The sequence below is a fragment of the Salarias fasciatus genome, chromosome 23 (genome assembly GCF_902148845.1).
Source record: "Salarias fasciatus chromosome 23, fSalaFa1.1, whole genome shotgun sequence".
NCBI lineage: Eukaryota > Metazoa > Chordata > Actinopteri > Blenniiformes > Blenniidae > Salarias > Salarias fasciatus.
This window is the reverse complement of record NC_043766.1, coordinates 19880815-19901701: the sequence shown is the minus strand read 5'-3', so window position 1 is coordinate 19901701 and position 20887 is coordinate 19880815. Positions and strand designations below refer to the sequence as shown.

The 20887-nt window shown below is 40.7% G+C and overlaps 1 protein-coding gene across 1 annotated transcript in view; it reads left to right on the top strand.

Annotated features, from left to right (window-relative positions):
- The first annotated feature begins 666 nt into the window (after positions 1-666).
- Positions 667-20887, top strand: part of trabd2b (TraB domain containing 2B) — a 67185-nt gene continuing 46964 nt past the window's right edge. Inside the window, exons 1-2 of the mRNA XM_030082727.1 lie at positions 667-780; positions 3336-3905. Of these exons, the coding sequence (XP_029938587.1) occupies positions 667-780; positions 3336-3905 (684 nt within the window). The remainder of the gene's footprint in view (positions 781-3335; positions 3906-20887) is intronic.

Below are 20887 nucleotides of genomic sequence, written 5' to 3'. Positions count from 1 at the left end.
AAATATATTACCAATGAAATTTATAACAATTATGAGTTGAAATGAACATTTAACAATAATTTAGGATGGAATATCAGGGACATCAGGCGAGAGCCATCACGTTAAAGAAAACTCTATACCTAAAGGACTTATATAAACGTTTAACTTTGGTTTATCTCTGATCTCCTTTTAGATTCTAATACCCGAGCAATCCTGTCATCCCCCTCTGAACCTGCGCCCCCCTCCTCTCAAAAGGAGCAGGAGACGCGTGGAGGTACACACTGTGTGTGTATTGGGATGGGTGGGTGGACTCAGATCGTCCCACCTCCTCCTCTCCCAGTCAACATGCTCCAAACTCGCAGCGCAAACTCTCCAAAGAGTTTATAGCTCCTGCTCCAGGACTGAATCGAGTTGGGAGGAAACTAGAGAAGTTTAAAAACAGAAAGAAAAAAGAAAAGAAAAGAAAAAGAAAACCCCACAGTGAGAGTTAGCGGCGTGCGTCGGCAGCGGCGCAGAGGCGGAATGGTCCTCCGGCCGAGCTGCACACGTGAGCCCAGAGGCCACCGGTAACTTTTTTTTTCACTTCAAAGGAGACAGGGAAGGGGCAGTAAGAGGAGACGACAAGGTAAGAGTGAGATAAAGTGCACTGAGCGCTGACTGTCACAAGTGTCCTGTCATCTCGACGCGATGGTCTTCCTGCCGGGACTCACTGTGGTCCTCCTGAGCGGTCTCCTGCAGGCTGTTGCACCCTGGGGCGCACAGAGACCGGCCAGACCAAGACAGTGCGACGCACCGAAGCTGGTGAGTGGCGTGGGAACACTTTATCCACTCAGTCTCTTCAAACGAAGACTGCATGTGATGCTGAACTAAGTTGTGTTATACAGTTTTTGTTACTGACCAACATAAGTATGCGACACAGTCACAGCCAAATGTCAAGCATTCTTTTTTACCGATTTATCCAACTTAAGGTTCACTTATCAGAAAAATAATCAACGATGCTTTTTTTTCTTTTCTTTTCCCACTTGGACAGTATGTGATCAGAAGGTATAATGAAATTGAGTGTATATACTAGGTTTTCTATGGAGGAGACATGAGACAATGAAAGCAGCTTAATATGTGATAGTCTATTTCTACAGGCACCTGTCTGTATAGACACGTTAAGTTTAGAGCAAGATAATATATATATATATATATATATATATATATATATATATATATATATATATATATATATATATATATATATATATATATATATCAAAGACTTTTTCAGTTGTATGATTTTAATGGACGTACGGAGCTATGAATGAATGAATTTATAATTGTTATAAAAGTAATAATAATATTAATCATATGAGTTGGTATTAAATCACAGTGTCTGACGCTCAGATGTGTAACGCTTTAAGTTTTCCCTGAACGGCTTAAGAAAATGTGGATTTATTGCATATAGATCCAGACCTTAGAAATGAATTAGGCTGCTAAGACAAACTGGTACTGCACGCCAACTTCATGGGAACACCCACGGGTGACTTCACTTCATTTGGAAAAGTTGCATTGACCTTTCAGAAGTGATCGTGTTTCACCACAACATACGACCTATTAAAACACTTATCGGGCACACTGGTAAAATTTTAAGGCTGTGGATTGAACTACAAGTGCAGATGTAAGGAGCAGCCCAGCCCAGACGCACACTGGCTTGGTTAACCTGTCCGTCCATCCGCGTGTCTGTAATGATAACTGTGACTACAAACATCACATCCAGCACGTTTTCCTGAAAAAAATACCCTCCTTGAGAAAACTATATGACCTCAGTATCGTGTCGATTTCACAATGACATCTAGGTGCCCTTGATTGAAGTTAATCGGGACATCATAAAGGCATAGTTTATAGATCATAGGGCATTGTTTCATTAGTGACTCATTCTGTATGTGCCGATAATTGATTTATTGTCAGAGATCACTGAAAGCCTCGTGCTCATTCGCTTCATGTGATTTGTAATGCGTCAGTACAGTGGTCTCTGTTTTCGGTTAGGAGTAATTACCCCCATAAAAAAGAGCCTGAGCGTCAAAGCTCTCCAGAAAAGTCCATGCAAACGTTCTGCATAGGGGAAATTAACTCTCGACAGAACTTTAGGCAAGTAGGACCACACTTACTTTCTAGTCTGCATTTATTGGAACAATTACTGATTATGCAGTAAACATATGCCCATGTATGCAGGATGAAACGCTGCACTTGCACCCCCCCCCCCCAAAAAAAAAAAAAAAAAAAAAAAAAAGAAAACCAAGAAGTAACCTTTATGTCTTATGGGATAGGTTTTAGACAGATTTCAATCATGGCTGAATGCTGCCCTTAAAATTATGTAAGTATGCTCAGTGCAATTAATTATGATGATAAACTAACATCCTACAAGAGGGCTTTACTAATTTTTAACTGCTTTCTGATCAGTTTAAACGATAAAGGCATAGTTGGCAGCGGTAACACAACTGGAGTGCAGCTGAGGGAATTGATTTAAATTTAAGAAGTAAACATATTCTAAGAATAACTTTGTTCAACAGTAATGGATTTCATCCCCAAAAATGCATGATTACATCATCTCGGGAGCCAGAAGATTGATATTGTTTATAAAAGTAATTCTTTTTTTCATGTTTGAATAAGGCTAACATGAGAGCACATTTATAGGGCACTTAATAAGAAACATATTTTAGATGCAATTAAGTCTCATGCCTGCTTAGAATGACTGTGATTATTTCCTTTCTATTGTGACATTGCTCTCTATAAAGAGAACCACAACACATAAAGGGTTCCTGTAATTTTGAAGATACAAACAGAGTTGTACCTAAGACTGTCAGCATCAGAGTTCTCTGCCTAGTGTAAAACAAAAAAACTACAAAACAGACAAAAGTAATTCAGTGAGGTCATAGTGGAGAGCAGGTTTCTTTCAGGTTTTGGCTTTTATAAGCTCTAGTGTAGTATATTTGCACTGCAGTCTTGAAAATGCTTCCCAGGCCAAAAGAGGCTTTGGCAACCGAGGTATGCACCTCTACAATACACGGGGGTCTGTTTACAGCCCAGAAGGCCCCTCTATAAACTCCCTGCCTGCACCATAGCAGCAGGGACCTCAGAGCACATCTCCAACTTGACTAGACTTCAGACTTCCTCTGTCGTCACTGCAAAGTAATATTTCAGTTGTTAACTTTTTGGACATGATTATATGAATCATAAACCACAATAGAGGAAAAATATGTCAGCTTTAGTTTTGAGGCCACTTGAGTTGATGTTTCTCATATTTTTGCTCTCAAGAGCTTGATGCATTTTTTTTTTCTTTCTCCTTGTTTTTGCCCCTGTTTCTTTTGTAGCAAAGTCACATGAACTCTTTTCTGTGGCGAGTGAATCGGACGGCACCTAATCCACCATCCTACCTATTCGGTACCATCCATGTGCCCTACACCCGGGTCTGGGACTACATCCCGAACAGCTCCAAACAGGCTTTCCAAAGCAGCAACAATGTTTTCTTTGAGCTGGACCTGACTGATCCACTGACCATTTCCAAACTTACCAGCTGCCAGTTACTGCCTCACGGAGAGAACCTGCAGACCCTGCTACCTCGAGACCTGTACCGCCGCCTCAAGCGCCACCTGGACTACGTCAAACACATGATGCCTTACTGGATGACTGCTGACCAGAGAGGCCGAGGCCTTTATGCAGACTACCTATTTAATGCTATTGCAGGCAACTGGGAGAGAAAGAGGCCCGTTTGGGTGATGCTGATGGTCAACTCACTGACTGAGTGGGATGTCCGGTCCAGAGGGACGCCAGTGCTGGACCTGTTCTTAGCTCAAGAAGCTGAGCGGATGGGAAAGACGACAGGGGCAGTGGAGCGCGTGGAGGAGCAATGCCACCCACTCAATGGCCTCAACTTCTCTCAGGTAAGAGCTAGAAATGACTGTGTTCCCTTTAGATACCCTGTGTGTACACAACTGGAATAAACGGAAAAATGTAGGTAGTGTAGTCAATCATTAGGTTGTGCATTTTAATTTTCTTTCATCAAAGGTAAAAACAACAAGAGCCTTTCACTTTATGATCTACTATAAAGGTGTAAAGGCATATTTTGGATGTTACATGTTCTCTGTAGGAAAGACAAAATGTAGGAGAAGACAATTTGAGGACAATGAAGTGATTAAAACGTGTCTGTTGGAGACAGCTTTATGGTTATAGATGTCTCTTTACCTCACTAAGCAAACATACTCAACAGCTGAATCTGCTGAAAGAGTGTCAGACTGAGCCACGCACACGAAAAACAGATTAAAGAAGGTGCGAAGAGCAGAGTGCTCTCTCTTCCATTACTGTCTGTTTCTCTGTCTGCCTTTCCATGGGAAAGCTTGGCTCATACTGTAAGTGGAGATTGAAAGATGGATGAGATAACCTAATTACTTGATGAGCAAAACATGAGGAGTAAACCCATCTTTCATTCCTTATATGAAGATGAAAAAAATAAAAGGATCATGCATCTATTTAAAGTATTGGTCAGGTGGAGCTAAGTTGAGCTGGAGTCTGGAGACCATTTTTGACTTCTGCAGGAGGTCATGGAAAAATCTGTGCTCAGCCTTCATAGACAGGGAAAGGATGCTCTGTGATATTTTATGTCCCGACAACCTTTGATCCATATTAAGAATGAAAAACATCTCCGTACGTGTATTTATTAACTTCTTACAATCAAACGCATGTGCTTTCCAGGCACAGCGTGCCACACACGAAGGAGCTTTGCACAAAAGCGTGCAAAGCTCCTAACAGGCGTATTGGCAGTGCGCTGCAACAGAATCTGTGAGGGCCCAAACCTCCATGTGACAGGACAGAGGTCTTCAGAGCTAATTTGAGATGCAGTGGGTTTCCAGCCTCTCCTCTTTCATCAACACCTCCTAAGTACGCTGTCAAAGTCGCACTGCATGGTCTGCAAATGCCTCAGAGCTTTACTGCCCCTAGAAATAATCCCAGCAAGGCACACTGTGTTTCTTAGTCATAAAGAGCAGGAGTACCCATGCGTCTGGCGAGGCTTCACAGTTGTGTGCTATTGACAAATGTTTTTCTTATTACCTTAAGGGATTCATCTGTGGCGTCTGTTGGCATAGTCTAAGTGCATCTAATGCTGGTCAGCATCCAGTGTGGTCAGCATGGGGCCTTGTAACAACACAGTTTTACATTACATCCATACATGGTTGAGAAGCTGCACATCTCCCGTTTTAGAAAACGGCGTTTATACTCTGAATTGACTTCACTCTTCAAAATTAATTCTTTAGTGAAAATTCAAACTGAGCAGAAATTATTATGAACAGTATTTTTTCATTCTTTTACAAGGCAGGTGTATAAAATTCAGAGAGGAGTTTCATTGCTGTTAAAAACTAAGCTTTAGTATGATTAACTTGAATTTTACCAAGTTCCTACACAAGCACCAAATGACTTTGATCTTCCAACTTCTCCATTTTCTGATATGTCTGAGAACGATTCAGGGCTGAACTGAAGCTGACATGGAAACCATTATTCCCAATTATAATAATTTGTGATTTAATCTGAACATTGTGGTTGATTAGATCCCTTTATGCTTGGCTGTAACAACGGTGAGGTCAGACGGATGGATAGCTTAACTCAAAGAGAAAATGTGTGGGCGGTAATCAGAAGAAAGGGAAACGAAAAAGCAGAGACAAGGGAATAGAAAGAGTGTAAAGACAGTTGTGAGCTGAGACAGCAGGGAGACCGATGTGCAGTGTCTCACCGCTAATGCTAATATGAAACATAAATGAAGGAAGATTAGAATAGGAAAGATTCCAAAACCTGGTGGCCCACATATTTGTTCCCAATAGAAATATCACAGGGAGTGTTTTTTTGAAAAAGCTTGCTCATGAGTCATTTATCATCTGTCATGCTGTAGGTTTCCTGTCGCGGCCTGTCCCAGTGGTGCCAGAGCCGTACAGTTTGCACCACTGGGACACAGGTGGTCTTGAGGCTGTAGTTTGTCCAACTCTGTTGCTGGAGAACCAATGACCTGAGAGCAAGGAGCTTTTTCAATGAAAAGTGATAGAGCAAACACATCATTTTCTCTGGACTAAAAGGAGCATGATGCACAACGGCTGTTTCAAAGTAGTAATTGCATGTTTGTAATCATGGTGTTGGTGGCAGCGTGGGAAGCATCGAGGAGATATTTTAAGTATGTCAAAACCCTCTTCAGATAGTTTGCAGTATAACCAGCGGCAGAGAGAGGTGTGGATATCCTGGCAAGCGGCAGCTAGAGAGTGGAAACAAAGGCGAGTCATGGTGCATAGTTCTTCAGTTTTTTACGGGCCAATCTAGACTGACAGCGAGGCGGGTCAACTAGGATTAAATTCTTCTAGTACCGATTTGAAAATAAAGGAATAACTCATTGTCATCTCAGAGAATGCAAGCTGCACAACCATAACTCCAGGAGTCAGGATGACCTCGCAGAACAGATTGGAAAAAAACCCTAAGCGATCGAGCAAATGCATCATTCTTTTGAAGAAACCAGCTTTCCGTGAGCAGCAATACCAGCAATCTAAAGTTCGTTATGATTCTTTGTCTCAGTAATGCAGATTACCTGAGCTTATTATTAGCATAAATTTAAGCTAGAATCAAGCTGTGTTTGAGGTGAGACATAGAAAAAGAACTTCTCAAGTGCAAAGCTTCTTTTTTGGGAATCTTGAGGTTGGCTCCAGCCTGTAAGACTCTCTCGTTCTCACCAAATAAACACCCATATTTATTTTCCTGAGGTCACATTACAGCTGAGGCCACTGGCCCATGTCGAGGAGAAATTACATCTTATCCGTGGCGCCTTTCTCCTGGGCAGGGGTCAAGGGTCACGCTGTTAGGTGGCGGTGGAGCCACAAGTCGCAGAGCGGTAAGGAGACTGGCAGTCTGCCGGGGTCAGTCTGGGCACTGCTGAGCCGGCAGACAGCACCCAATCTGATCGAGCTCCAGGCTCAACCTTTGACCAGGGTGAGTTTCCATTAGCTTGAGCTGCTTTGTGCTGTGGCTTGTGCAAACAAAGGACGGCTGATTTTCTGGAGACCTCCCATTTTGACACTTCAGGATTGGAAAGGAGGACTTTAAAGGGACCAGAAGGTGGTGGAAAACAGAATACAGCTTCCTCTCAGCAAAAAGGGGGACATCCTCTTCCCTGTGAGGCGGTGCCCTGCTTGCTGCATCAGTGACAGTCTGATGTGTCTATTTCAATCAGCATGGCTCCTGTGCCATTACTCTGCTTAAGCAGGCATTAGCCTTTGGCTTTCTGTTGCGCTGACACTGCAGCCTCATACATATTGTGGTCACAGTCAGGCGCTTTCAGGCCTGGTTATGTGGCCACAACATCACAACAATGTACTTCTTAATGGTAATTTAATGTGCAATGTGATGACATGAGTTTTTCCAATATATGCATGAAACATATAATGAAAAGTACATGGTGCCAAAGCAGCAACCACTGCATGTATAAACAGTGGTCATAAAGTGAAACGTTTGTCTGTCTGGGCCAGAGATATTGCCTATAACTGTATTTGTACCCACATAGTCTGGGTTTTCCATAAGTCACAATTACTTCATATGATATTTAATTTAATCTGTGCTTGGTATATCCAGATAAACATTTAACTTACATTGCTCTAAGACAAGTATTTTTTTTTTTTTAACAATTTTGGAAAAGCTATAAAGTAAATTACAGCATGTCAACATGGCAAAATAAAGATCCACAGATATCTGGTAGTGCATGGTCATGTTCTGCATTTATGGTAAGCAGTGTCTCTAGGCTGGGCAAGGATTGCTAAGACTAACAGCAGAAATGAAATCAAAATAAGATTTTCCTGCGTCATATCAAATCATGCAAAATACTTAGCTTTGTGTTTCTTGGACCGTGTTCAGCCATGTTCACAGGACATCTTTAAAAGGAGGAATTAAGTAACATCCAACTTTCCCCAAATCCAAATATTTACATTCAGTGATGAGTGTATAGGCTTGGGTTTGTAGGGATATGCTGGCCACAGGATCAGACTGATGGAAAAAGCTCCTCATTGTCTACACTCTGTTCTTGTTTCTTCTGACCTCCTTACTCTTTTTTGGATATCTGTTCTCTTCTTTTCACTCCCTATCTTTCTCTCTTGACATGTCCCAAGGCTCCAGTTGTCCCAATTGCTAACCTATTGCTCATCTAGACACGCACGCAGCGAATGGAAAAAAGGTGGGAGCGGGAGGAGGAGATTGCTTTTAAAGTGTGCTGGCGATGTGTATTCCTCTCTTCAAGCGTGACATCTGAGGGTGTTTCACATCTAAGCTATAATTACCTGTGCAAATATGTGGAAAACTGCAAGGCAACACATATCAGGCCGATCATCTGGTCCCGTCTGCAGGCAGACGGCAGTCCCACTGTTGCACTAATGACTTAATAGGCCCCTTAATGACCAAATCGCCCACTGCCATCCAGAAGCACTTAGACAATTATGTGCTGGCCAGAACTCTGCAGGCGGACAGCGAGATGAAGGGAGTTACAGAGGCTGGATGTGGATGTTGGAAAACTGGGGGTGCACTTGACAATAGGATAAATCACAATACTTCTGCTTGATTAATATTTTGAAGGAAAGCTTGAGATAAAAAAAAAAATTGTTTCCTTATTTGAGTCCAATGGCTGCAGGCAGGAAATAGTTAATAAGAGAAAAAGTAAAATGTGGCTCCAAAAATGTCCTGCTAAAAGTAAGTGCTACAATTTTAGTGTTTTCTTTACTTGAATAGCATAAGTCATCGTCACTGTCTGTTCTAATTCATTTTCCAAAGGGAAAATGTGAATATTATCTGAAACTTTAACTTCAACAGATGTTAACGAACAGAAAACTTCAATCTATCTAAAAACTGTGATATCTCTGCAGCTCTATGAACTCACTGCAGTGTCTCTATTCAGTAAATCCAGCAGAGGTCATGTCCCTTTTCGCTCAGAGTACCTGAGAGATCCAAGGTAATGACTCCACCACATTGTCACAGCGCTGAGTGCTGCTGAGGCAGGGAGTTAAGCGTGACAGGTCAGAGTGCTCTTCCATAGTTTTGCATTCATCTTGCCAAATTCTTCCCTCCTTTCTTCGCCCTCATTCTTCCTTCGGTGTACAAAATTTGCATTTTTCAGTTCGAACTGTAACAACCTTACACCCGAAGAGCCATTTTTAGTTTGGGCTCTACGTCTTTTCAAACGAGAACCGAAAGCTGATCAACACTCGCTCACAACAAGTGTGCGCGCGCACACACACACACACACACACACACACACACACACACACACACACACACACACACACACACACACACACACACACACACACACATTCAAGCAGTCTCTTTAGAATTATTTTATCGACCTAACAGTTGAAATTGCTGTAAATCAAAGAGGGAGAGGTAGGTACACAGACAGACACACACAGACACAGACACACACTGTCACAACATTTCTATATTGCGTATTTGTTCATCACAACAAGGAAAAGTGCAGTGAAAGACTGGAGGTTGTTTTCTATGGAAAGGGCAGGTAGTTTCCAGGATGGCTGAGGTTAATCTCAGGTTGTCTGAGCCAGAGGCTGATTGATCACAGGCAGGAATGTGACTGACTGATTTCCTCAGAGACCCACTTGGCCCCTCAGGAATGCTGTTGTCTTTTGGGACGTTGTTGTTTTATAACCTTTTTAACCAGGTTAACCCTGCCAGATCAGGGATCAGAGAGTCTATGCTTGCAAAGTTTATGGTTTCGTTTCACATGGTTAACGTGTAATTATATTCTCTCCTCATATGTCCATCAAATTTTCAACATTTCATGAACAATTTTCACTTGTTAGTGAAGGCTATTAGATAGTAAATACAGTAACCAAACTCATGAAACTGTCAAGATTAAACATAAACATAAAATTACTGTGTATATATTGTGTAGCTGTAAAAATGTAGCTTAGTCTGGATTTTGCTTGAAAAATAAACATGCTGGTCATTTTTAGCGATTGTTATCAATATTGTTTATTTTACTTGAGTCTACATGTTGCAGTGGTCCCCTGGGGTTGGTGAGCTAGAATGAAAAACAAATAGTGTAAAAATGGCATCATTGGTGAAGCGACATGTGATCCAGACTCTTATAATACACTGCAGATTTTTGGCCAGGGGCTGGGGACTACTGACAGACACTTGTGGATGATCTGATCTCTTCCCAGCATGTGTCTGCTTGTGAGTATGTGCTATACTAAATCAGTCCTTCATTTGTGTGGAGAGGAGTATGTGCGTGTTGAGCAAAGCACGTCCATTAAGGTGCTTATTGCCATGAGTGTTTGACTTGAGTTGTCATCTCCATGTTAATGCTTAAATGATGTATTACACAACTGTATGTGATATGTTGGCGCTGTGTGTGTGTGTGTGTGTGTGTGTGTGTGTGTGTGTGTGTGTGCATGGGCACACACTTGTTGTGGGCGTGTGTTCTGCACTGTAGATTTTCCGTTACATTAAAAGAAACCTGTAACAGATAACAACCAAAGTATTCATTTAACTAGTAAAGCCAGCCTGACCAGCTCCCTCTTCACACAGTCATTTTATGCAGCCTAATTGTCTACATAAATCTACTTTCTTTGCTCTTACTTTGAATTAACTTACCAGACTGTAAGCTCTATCAATATCAATTCACGGTAGGTGAACATGGTAAAAGGTCTCCAGCGTGCCAGGGCATGCACGTTTCCATGTTAGATACTTGATGGTCTGAGATGAACTCCACTTGCCGGTCTGTTTGTGGCATCAGGCGCACACACCTCTCACACCTCTCACTCTCAGGCCACTGGTCATAAAAAGGTGCCAGTAGAAAATAACGTGCGTATGAACAAGTGTTGTGTGGCCCAGGCTTGCTAGGGATTAGGTAGCATTAGCCGAGCCCTCTCGATGAACCCAGTTTTAATGTGACCCAAGCTTCTTTTTTGCCCCCTCTGCCCTGTCCCCATTATACACAACCCAGTGGAGCACTTCAGCTGTGCTTATACACTGGCCCTGTACCTCTCACCCTTTTTTCAACTCTTTAACCCAAAAATACGTGTTCAAGTTCATTTTCCCTCTCACACCGTTCACTTGTGTTGTCCTAAAACAGGAAGAGTAATGTGTTATGTGCATTTATGCTGTCACACACGTTCACAAACAATGATGTGTATTCATCCTCCGTGCGAAGAGAGTAAGCATTGCTTAAATTGAACTTTATCATTGTCATTTCGTTGGACTGAAAATTGGATCTTTGTATTAAGTATATAGTAAGTTGCAGGTTTGTTTTGCTTTGTTTTGTCTCAGTGCTGGTCTTCCAGCAGTCTCAACCTCTAGCAATTTAACTAGATAATGGTCCATGGTGGCCTCAACCTGTCCCAAATGTAGGCTCGATTAAATAGGAAGGTAGAGTTTGACATTAAAGGAGCCTGACAGAGTGAGTTCTCTGCCTTCCATTCTACTTTTCGTCGTGCTCTGAGAGTGAAACGTTCTGCAGGGGTACTATAGGACTAACAGCTCTTTAAGATGTGATGGAGTCTGGTTTTTGAGAGCTTTGTTAAAAGAAGGATTTTTCACAGGAAGGCAAACAAGAAAAACTAATATTGGAGTGATATGATTATTTCTTAGACCACACAATACAGCATTTTGAATCAAAAGAAGAATTTTAAAGAAGTTATTTACACTACCTGACAATAATGAGTGACAAAAGTTCTGTTCAGTGACATTCACAGTGGTGATAGAAGTCAAAGTAATATTATTCAGTGTTACTATATGTCTGCATAACTGACAGATGTTTGGAACAGTATAACAATCTCTAACAATTTATTGGGTTCAGAAAAAGAAAATTACAGGTCACCCAAACTTTTTCGTCTTTATGACAAGCTTCTAGTTTGGCAAGTTGATCAGCATCAACTGAGTTTCACAGATAAATAGATGTGTGTAACATCAGATTAGCTATGGAAGCTTAGTGTTACAGAACCCTGTGGAACTCCATGATTAACCTTTTTCAGAACTGAAGAGTCATTAACATGAACAAAGTGGAATCTGTCTGATAAATATGCCTGAAGCCATTTAGTGCTGTACAGTTAATCCTGATGCTATGCTCCAGTCTCTAGATGTTATGATCAATCGTATCGAACGCAGTGCTGAGATCTAACAGGACCAGACCAGAGAGCAGAGCGTTGTCTGAGGCCGTAAGAAGATCACTAGTAACTCCAACCAGAGCCGTTTCAATGTGATGAAGAGTTCTAAAACCTGACTGAAAAGACTAAAATAGATCATCCGTATGTAAATAATCACATAGCTGACTTATAACAACATTTTTTCTAGGATACTAAAAAGAAGGTTGGATATCAAACGCCTGCATCAAGGGTCTGCTTTTTAAGAAGTGGTTAAATTAAAAAACAAACAAAACAAAACAAACAAACCCTGAAAGGCCTGTGGTACATAGCCTGTTACTAAAGGTAAACTGATCTAATTGAGTATTGATATGCTAATTAAACATAGGGGAAAATGTCTTTGAACAGTTTAATTTGGACTGGATCTAACAAAATGATCCAATCCCCACTTTTTTTTTTTTTTTAAACAAAATGAACAAACAGTTGAGAATATCTCAGAGAGCTGCATAGGATGGAATCTGTAAAACTGTAAAACACTTTCTACTGACATTTCTGGAGCTGGAGTAGATCAGTCTGTGGCAGCTTTGCAGAATGTGTCTTCAGTTTTATCTTTAGAATTTTGACAGTAAAGAACTTTCCAAAGTCGTTACAGCTCAGAGTTAAATGGATGAAGATCGACAGGGCTGCGACTTTACGTCAGTCTGGTAACAGTGCTGCTGAGAAATATGGGATTGTTTTTGTTTCCTTCTTTTGAAGTGGAATAATCACTAGAATATTTCAAGTAACTTTAAAAAAAAAAAAATAGATTTACTATCCCTCCAGACAGTATGCAGAACTCTGTTATTTGAATCACGTGTTATTTCTTCTCCATTTTTGTTGATGCCCTCTTAAATGTTTGCGCCTGTTCATGATGCCATGGAGCCATCCTCCTCTGAGGTGTTGCTTTTATCTTTCAGTGTGGCGCGAAGGCTGCTGCACTGTGTGTCCAACCAGATCCCCCTGAATGGGGCTAAAGCTAAAACAACTGCTTTCCACTGGATCCACAGACAGAACTGAAGTAAATATTTAATTAATTATTTCTTTAAATTTGATCACAGCATTGTCTGAAAGACATCTCATCTCAGATACTGTAAAACCGGTAAATGTAAATTCAAGTGATATCAAGAAGTGGTCTGACAATACAGGGTTGTGAGCAAATACTGATAATTGATCAATGTGTATACCATAATTGACAACAAGGACAAATGTGTTATTGAAGCATTGAGTGGCTTTATTCACCTCGGGCGAAAAGCCAGTTGTGTCTAATAATGAACGAAATGCTATGCTGAGGCTGTCATCGCTGGCTGTCTGTCTGCATGAGGCTCAGAGGAAGGCGGTCAAAAGGTTTCGATTCCATTTCAGGTCCAGGACTGAAGACTAGGTTCATAGACTGATGCTACTCCTCCTTCTCCTCCATCAGTTGTTTGAAGTATATCAGAATTTATTTAGTTCAGATCAGGATATTCTCCTCCTACAACCAGCTTTCAGTGAAACTAAAAAACTGAAAATTATGGTTATTTATTAGATAATTTACTAGTAGAAATATGGATGAAAGAGATCTGATATTTAATAATCCACATTTGATTATTGAGGTTTTTTATTCTGCTACAAAAGCAGTTTGGATTTGAATTCGGTTTTTTAAGATTAAAGAATTCATTTTGTCCTAAAAAACAAAAAGGGTGGTTCAGGGACAGAGTCTGTCTATACAATATTAAGCCTGAAGTGAACAAGGTGGCCTTACATGTGCCCACGAGAAAGCACCAAATCCACCAAATTCAGGTTTTACAACTGTACTTGACAAAAATTAACTGCTGAAAAACTCTGCTCTTCTGAATTTATAAAGAGTTAAAGTGAAATGAAGGTGTTCCCAAGCTGTGCTGAAAATTGACTGTTCTCAATCTGTGTTTGCAAATGCTGGAAAATTGTCTACAAATGCTGGCTAAAAAACTAGAAATTATTGTTCTTTTTCCAGTACAGATTGAGTGGGATAAATATGAAAAATGCCAGTTGGAGCTATTGAAACAAAGCTCCGCTCATAAACTTTATTAGGGAGCACATAAATTCTCTCGTTCATCGTATCTCCCCCAAAACGATTGCTTACAATGACTTTCATTGCACACCTCTCCAATAAAGAGCCCTGCAGACGAACAGCATGAAGGGAGACGGGGCAGCAGCGAAGAGTGGCTCCACAATAAGAGTTGAGACGCCCATGGTCTGGTACCAAGGTAAACCATTTTTGTGGATAGATTACTTCAGAGATAAGTGAAAACACAAACACAGGACTTCACAGGTCAAGCCAAGCTTAGTCACTAATTTGAAAAATGTTACCCTGTGTCCAAACTTTAATCCTTCCAATTCAGACTTCTTCACAGTCACCTACCTCTACACTGCGGCCAAGATTATTCCTAACACAAAACAGAAGGATCTGATCAGTGAGTTTGAGTCTGTCCTCTCCAAACATGTAGAGTTATGGCTGCGATGCATACGTTTTTATTTGACTGTTAGTCAAATGCTGTGCCATGTCAGTGTGGATTATAAAACCAGCATGTTCTGCCCCTCGGACTAGTAAGAGACCTTGTGTTAGTGGATCCCTCTCCCGAATCCTTAAGCTTAAGATCAATAAATTTATTTTACCCCAATGGACCTTCAATCCCTCAGGGGATTTTAGGCATGTGTGCATTTAAGGCCTCTGTTTCACCTTTCAAATTAGAGTTCCCAGAGCTTTCTGAGAGCCAGACTGACTGAGGGAATCAGTTGCCCTTGCACTTGCCCTCTGGATGACCCAATTTCTTTGGCGAAGGACCAGTAGCTCTCCCTCGCCCCCCACATTCCCTGCAGTACAGTCGAACATGACATTTTCAGTTTATCTTAACGATACAGGCCTGGCTTATTAACTTTCCAAAATTGCTTTTAAAAAGATAAATACTGAATGTGTGAAGCAATAATGGTAATTTGTAATTCTTCCTTTCAATAGAATGTAGATAAACTAAATCTAGATAAAACTGGAAGATACTTTCCAAAACTTCCTTCCACATGTGGAGATGTCCATGCAGGTGTAAGATGTATTTTACAAGCTGTCATGCTGTTGGCCTGGAAAACCCTTGACATGAAAAAGGGACAAAAAAAAAAAAAAAAAAAAAAGTGGGGACGGGGGGGGGCTAATACAAAGAATGAAACGAAGATTAGGAAAAAGCAAGAAGTGCAAATGAAAGGCTGAACAGCTTCTGTACAACTGAAGCGAGAGAACATTAAAATAACATAAAATAGTGTAACATTTACACATTCACTTTCTCTTGTCATCATCATCTATGTGTCACAATGAAAGGCAGTGTTTTAAAATAAATAAAAGGATGCTGCTGCTTGGTATTTCTCTTTTCTTTTCTTTTGGTTTATAGTTCGGTTTCTCCCAAGTGTTTTCCCACATCACGCTCAATTGCACCTGTCACTCAGCGGTGCTGCTTTTCCATCACTGTTGCTCTACCTTTCCCAAGGCAAACGCTCTCCTGGCATCCACTGGAACCGTTTAAATATAATATCAAACATATGGCAGAGTTTATGGAACACAAATGAGATGAGAAATCAAATTTACTCAGAAAGTCAGAGCAGGACTGTGGTCTCTAAGGGGTGCTGTTGTTTAGTGAGAGCCTAAATGATGGGCAGCTGTAATTACAGCCACAAACTGAGTGGGAGAGCTGTGCATGCAGGGAACGGCACATGTGAGACAGTCAGGAGGAGACGGAGCGTGGGGAGAACGGCGCAGGAAGAGGAACACAAGTTTGGGAAGAGGAAGGGGAAAAAGCTGGGAATGAGGAGCTCTCAGTGGGTGGCTCTTTTCTCATTTTTCTTCCTCATTCTGTCTTGTGGGTATGCATCATGTGACGATGTGTAATTGGCCTGCGGTCACACCAGAGTTGTGCAAACAGATTAGCAGGGAAACATGTCAGTCTGAAGGGCCGCGGAGGTAAATGTGTGTGTTGTGTGAATCACAGATGTGGGATTGTGTGGGAAATGGTTTGATGGCGTAAAGCCTGTATTAATGGTGAACAGGTGGGGCAGTTGACTTTGTCGTGGACAAATTTGTCGTTGTGGGCCCTTGGGAAATGTCGAGTGCTCTGGAGCTGTGTTTATGCACTGCTACCCATGTGTATTCAGTATAGACACATTCATCCATCCATACACAGATTTTCAATGCTTCATTTGCATTCACTAAATTAAATTACGGCCACACTCTGCTCATATATTCCAGAAGTTCAGTGTGGTTTTTGGACACTTGAGGATACGATTCTTGCTCTCTGCATTAAAGCTTGACTACATGGCAGGCTGCACACACTGAACACACTGTTTATTATGCAATCAGCCTGGTATTCCTTAAACCTCTCATAGAAAGTTTGTTGCTACTGCACAATTCACACTGACCTATTTATTCTTTATCAATAATAAACTACTGATAAAAGTCTGAAAGTCAAAGTTTGCTCAGTTGGATGAAAATGTATTTTTTTTCAAGTAAGTGCAAAACAGTGGCTAGTTTAATTTGAAAAGTTAATCAGGAAATTCTTAATCCTTACTCTTATGCACTACTCTATGTCATAGATTAATATTCCCAGTTTCATTATTACATTGATACTATGCAAAGAATTAAAATCCAATTACGTTCTTTGCTAACATCAGCTGTGGGAACAGACAGATACTGCCGGAGTGCACATTCCTGGAACTGAGCTGAGGAGACAAGACAGTCTGAGGGTGTCGGGGAGTATAAGAACGGAGGAGAAATCTCATGGACATACTGTACGAGCCTATTCAGATGTGTGAGTTTAACTTGGCTGAAGAAAGTCGATGTGTAAGCACACCCAGTTATTGGTTTCTGATGCCCCTGTCAGCTCTGTGCCAAACCACCTGCCCCCGGGTAGGAACAGCAGCCCGTCATATACCGTACCATCCAGAGTGGTTGGCAACAGAATTTTGCATATTTCTGCTCATGGCTAAAAAAGAAACACATTTCTTTCTTTTGTAATGAAACACTCTTGTAAAAGCTGTGTGATCTGATAGGGTGTATTGATGTATAACTATTGCTCGCAGACAAAATCCTGAAATATATATATATATATATATATATATATATATATATATATATATATTTCAGGATTTTGTCTGAAATATATATATATATATATATATATATATATATATATATATATTGTATGCTGATTCTAAAACAAATGGATGAAATTTTTAATCATTCTTTAGAGACAAAACTGGGTATAAATATAAAAAAATATATAAACTATTGGACATTGACGCCTATAGTGATTTGTTTTCTTTTTTTTAAACATGTCTTTTGGTAAAATGAGAAATGATAAACAATTGATTTAAGATTTACGAAAGCTTTTAGTTTAGATTACTCCATCTGTCCTTCTTTCTTTTATACCACTTATATCCTGCATATCCAATCACAGCTAACTGCAAGGACAGGTCACCAGCCCATCACAGGGAAAATACACAGAGACAAACCCCCCCCCCCCCCCCCCCCCCCCACAGATACTCACATTCACACTGAGGAACAATTTATGGTCACCAGGTAACTTCACATGCATGTTTTAGGACTGCAGGATAAAGAGTAGAGGAAGAAGCAAATTTCTAACGTCAACTAGTGATTGAGAAGAGTTGTTTCATTTCTGTTTCATCTGCAATTCCAGACCTACATTGCATCTATTAAATAGAGGAAATATTGTCTGAACACTTTTTTGTAAACTTCTGAAATCAAATGTTTGCTCTCGCATTGTGTTTGGAAAGTACTGCTGTGTTGTTTTCATTTTATCTGGATGTTTCAAAGTTCAGTCGGAGTTTTCTGGCATGTGTGTCCAATGTTTCTGGTTTTATTTTGATTGTTTGTCTGTCACCACTGGAGAACTTCTCAAAGATGTTCTGTCTGATATCGTTTTCCACTGGAGCGCTCTCCCAGTGCCATGTCACTTTAAAACTTAACAAAATCTGATAATATGAAGCGTGTGGGCTGTGAGTTTCTGAGTGAGCAAAGCTATATTGTTGATAGCAATGAACAACTCCAATGTTTTTGATAGATTTTACTGCTGTTCTTTCTCTCAGGTAATAGTGTCAGCGCCTGGGGTGGCCGACAGAAGCTCAATAGACACACGGTGCAGGCATGCGCGCCATTGTTGACAGATATAAAGCTAGACCTTTGTGAAAAGTCCATGGAGAGCGAGTGAGTACTGAAATGGAAACACAAGTCTATTTTATCAGCTTGCCAAAATGCAAAAGGGGAAAATGCATGAGAGACAGAGAAACGGCGAGTCAGAGGGAGAAAGAGAGAGAGGCCAGGGCCTCTCAAAGCCTCTGTAGTCAGCTATGGTGACGGCCAACCCAAGCACTTGAGAGCAGTGTGAATGGCTTTTTAATGCTTGCTAACAGCCGGGGTATTTAGTAGGATGGGGGTATGGCTGAAAGGATACAGTGAAGGATGGGAAGGATGGAGAACGGATGAGAGTGATGACAGTGTTTACACAAGAGGTCCCTGCTGGCCACTACTACAACACCACTACCCTCACTGCAGGCTCAACACAACTGTAGGACTTAAAGCCAAAATGGGTTTTGCACTATGAGTGAGCATATTTTTAGCAACATCTCATCATCCAGGGTAGCTGAGCAATAAAGACGACTGCCCCTGTGATTTCCAAGTTAGTGAAACTTCGTTTGTGTCAGTATGATGTGAAATAACAAGACCCGAAGAGAAATACTGGGACACGACCAAGATGGATGCTGTTGGAGTCAGAGAAAAGACCTTTCCAGCTGGCGACTGATTGAACTAGATTTATATACTGTTGAGAAATGTTCTCCAATTCAAGTACAATACAGAGTGTGGTAACAGTGCTGACAAATTTGCACTATATTGTGGCACTGGCCAAAAGGAATTTGTTGGCTTGTCTTTGCCTTAACTTAGACTTCAGTTTTGTGTAATCTGGTTTTGGCATTGATTGTTACTCCAGTGGGTCTAGTGATTTTCCTACAGCAAGATTCAAGCCATCAAGCACATTATTCTTCCTAAAATGGAATCAAACTGTATTTGCGTGTACCTATAGAATATAGACTATATTTATAGACTGCAGTATAGTTTCTTCCGTAATGTTGTCTTACCTGGAGAATGTAGTGCACATGTGATTGCTCAACATGAACACCAGCTATCCAGACACTGATGGCCAAAACATTACATCTGTTGATGTTCAGTTTCTTCAAACGACATCCTTATTGTATGTATGAAGAAAAGGCCTGAAACTAAATCTTTGCTATAATGTAATATAACTAGATAATTAAAAAAAAAAAGGCTTACTAGATCTGGATATTTGTGATACCATCTGTTTGCAACAAGTTTGTCCTGCGTTGCTCCAAGTCTGATTGTCTTATATCTGGTTTCACAAAGCAGCATGTGCGATAAATTGGAATGCATCGAAATGCATTGTATCGATCCAAAGAAAGATATAGGGAAACTGTAAGAGTCAGAATGTTCTTTTATTGTGTTTATCGCAGGAGGAATAGTGATGTAAGAAACTGGCCCACTCATATAAACCACACATAAACTTCACTATCTCCACTCAACCTGGCTGTTGTTTACACTAAATGACCCCTGGCTGAAACACAAGCTGGAAGGATCCCTGGAAATACTGGGAGGAGAAGATGAGATTAATGCAGAGGGGGAGTGAATGGAAAAGAATACATGAGATTGTCAGAGGAGGAGGAAAGAGAAATGATACATTAAAATGCGTTTGTTTATTTCAGTTTCAGTTTTTGAGCAAAAAGAAAAACAAATAGTTTCTCAGAACTACCTGTGGATTCTCTTTCATCTAGAACACTGTATGGTGTTATCAATCAGTTTAACCAATAGAGCTCCATTTGAGTTACATTATGATACATTTATTTTCATAGATCACAACGCATTTGTAAAGAGTATTATTGCTGCTTGTCTCCCTCATGAATCTGTAGTTCACTTTCTTGGTGTTGATATTAACTTTCCAGATGACTCTAGTAGCTCGATTTAAAATTTTTAAGCTGTTCCTGAGATTGATCTGCAAATCACCAAAAACAAACAAGAAATCCTCAATGTACTCCAACCTAGTAGCTAAAAGATGTGCCATCCAAGCTGCTCCTCTTCATTGCTTCACTTCACTCCACATAGAGATCCTAAAAATTGGGTCTGTTGGGAATCTGCCAGATGCTGCAGGAACTTCTCTTCCTCTTCATTCAGGGTAACCTGGGATGGTGCGCACACCGTCAGGGTTTTTATTTTTTTGTCATCTGTTTATGTGGTACATGAAGAGTTTTGAAAATTTTCAGTTTGGGCATGTCTGTGGCACGGTGGACGTTCCTCTCCACTGAAGCAATTTTCTTGCGAGTCAAATGCTTGTCTTGGATCTTTTGCAGTCATCAGTGCTACAGTGATTGAGGATAAAATTATTTTGAAGGATGTCTGGCTTTTTTCTGGGGTATCATTGCCCACCCAGGCGGACCTGCTGATCTGGCTCTTGTAAAAAGCAACTCTACTCTACTTTGTCTCCTTGAGAAACAAAAATAAATTCCTTTTAATCACCAGTGGATTTTTAAGGGGCTCATTTGAAAGGAATGTAATTGAAACTTAAGGTAACATTATTCATAAAGTAAATGTGCTTTCGGAGCTTGATTTCTCTGTGTCCTGCAGCTTTGATCTATCC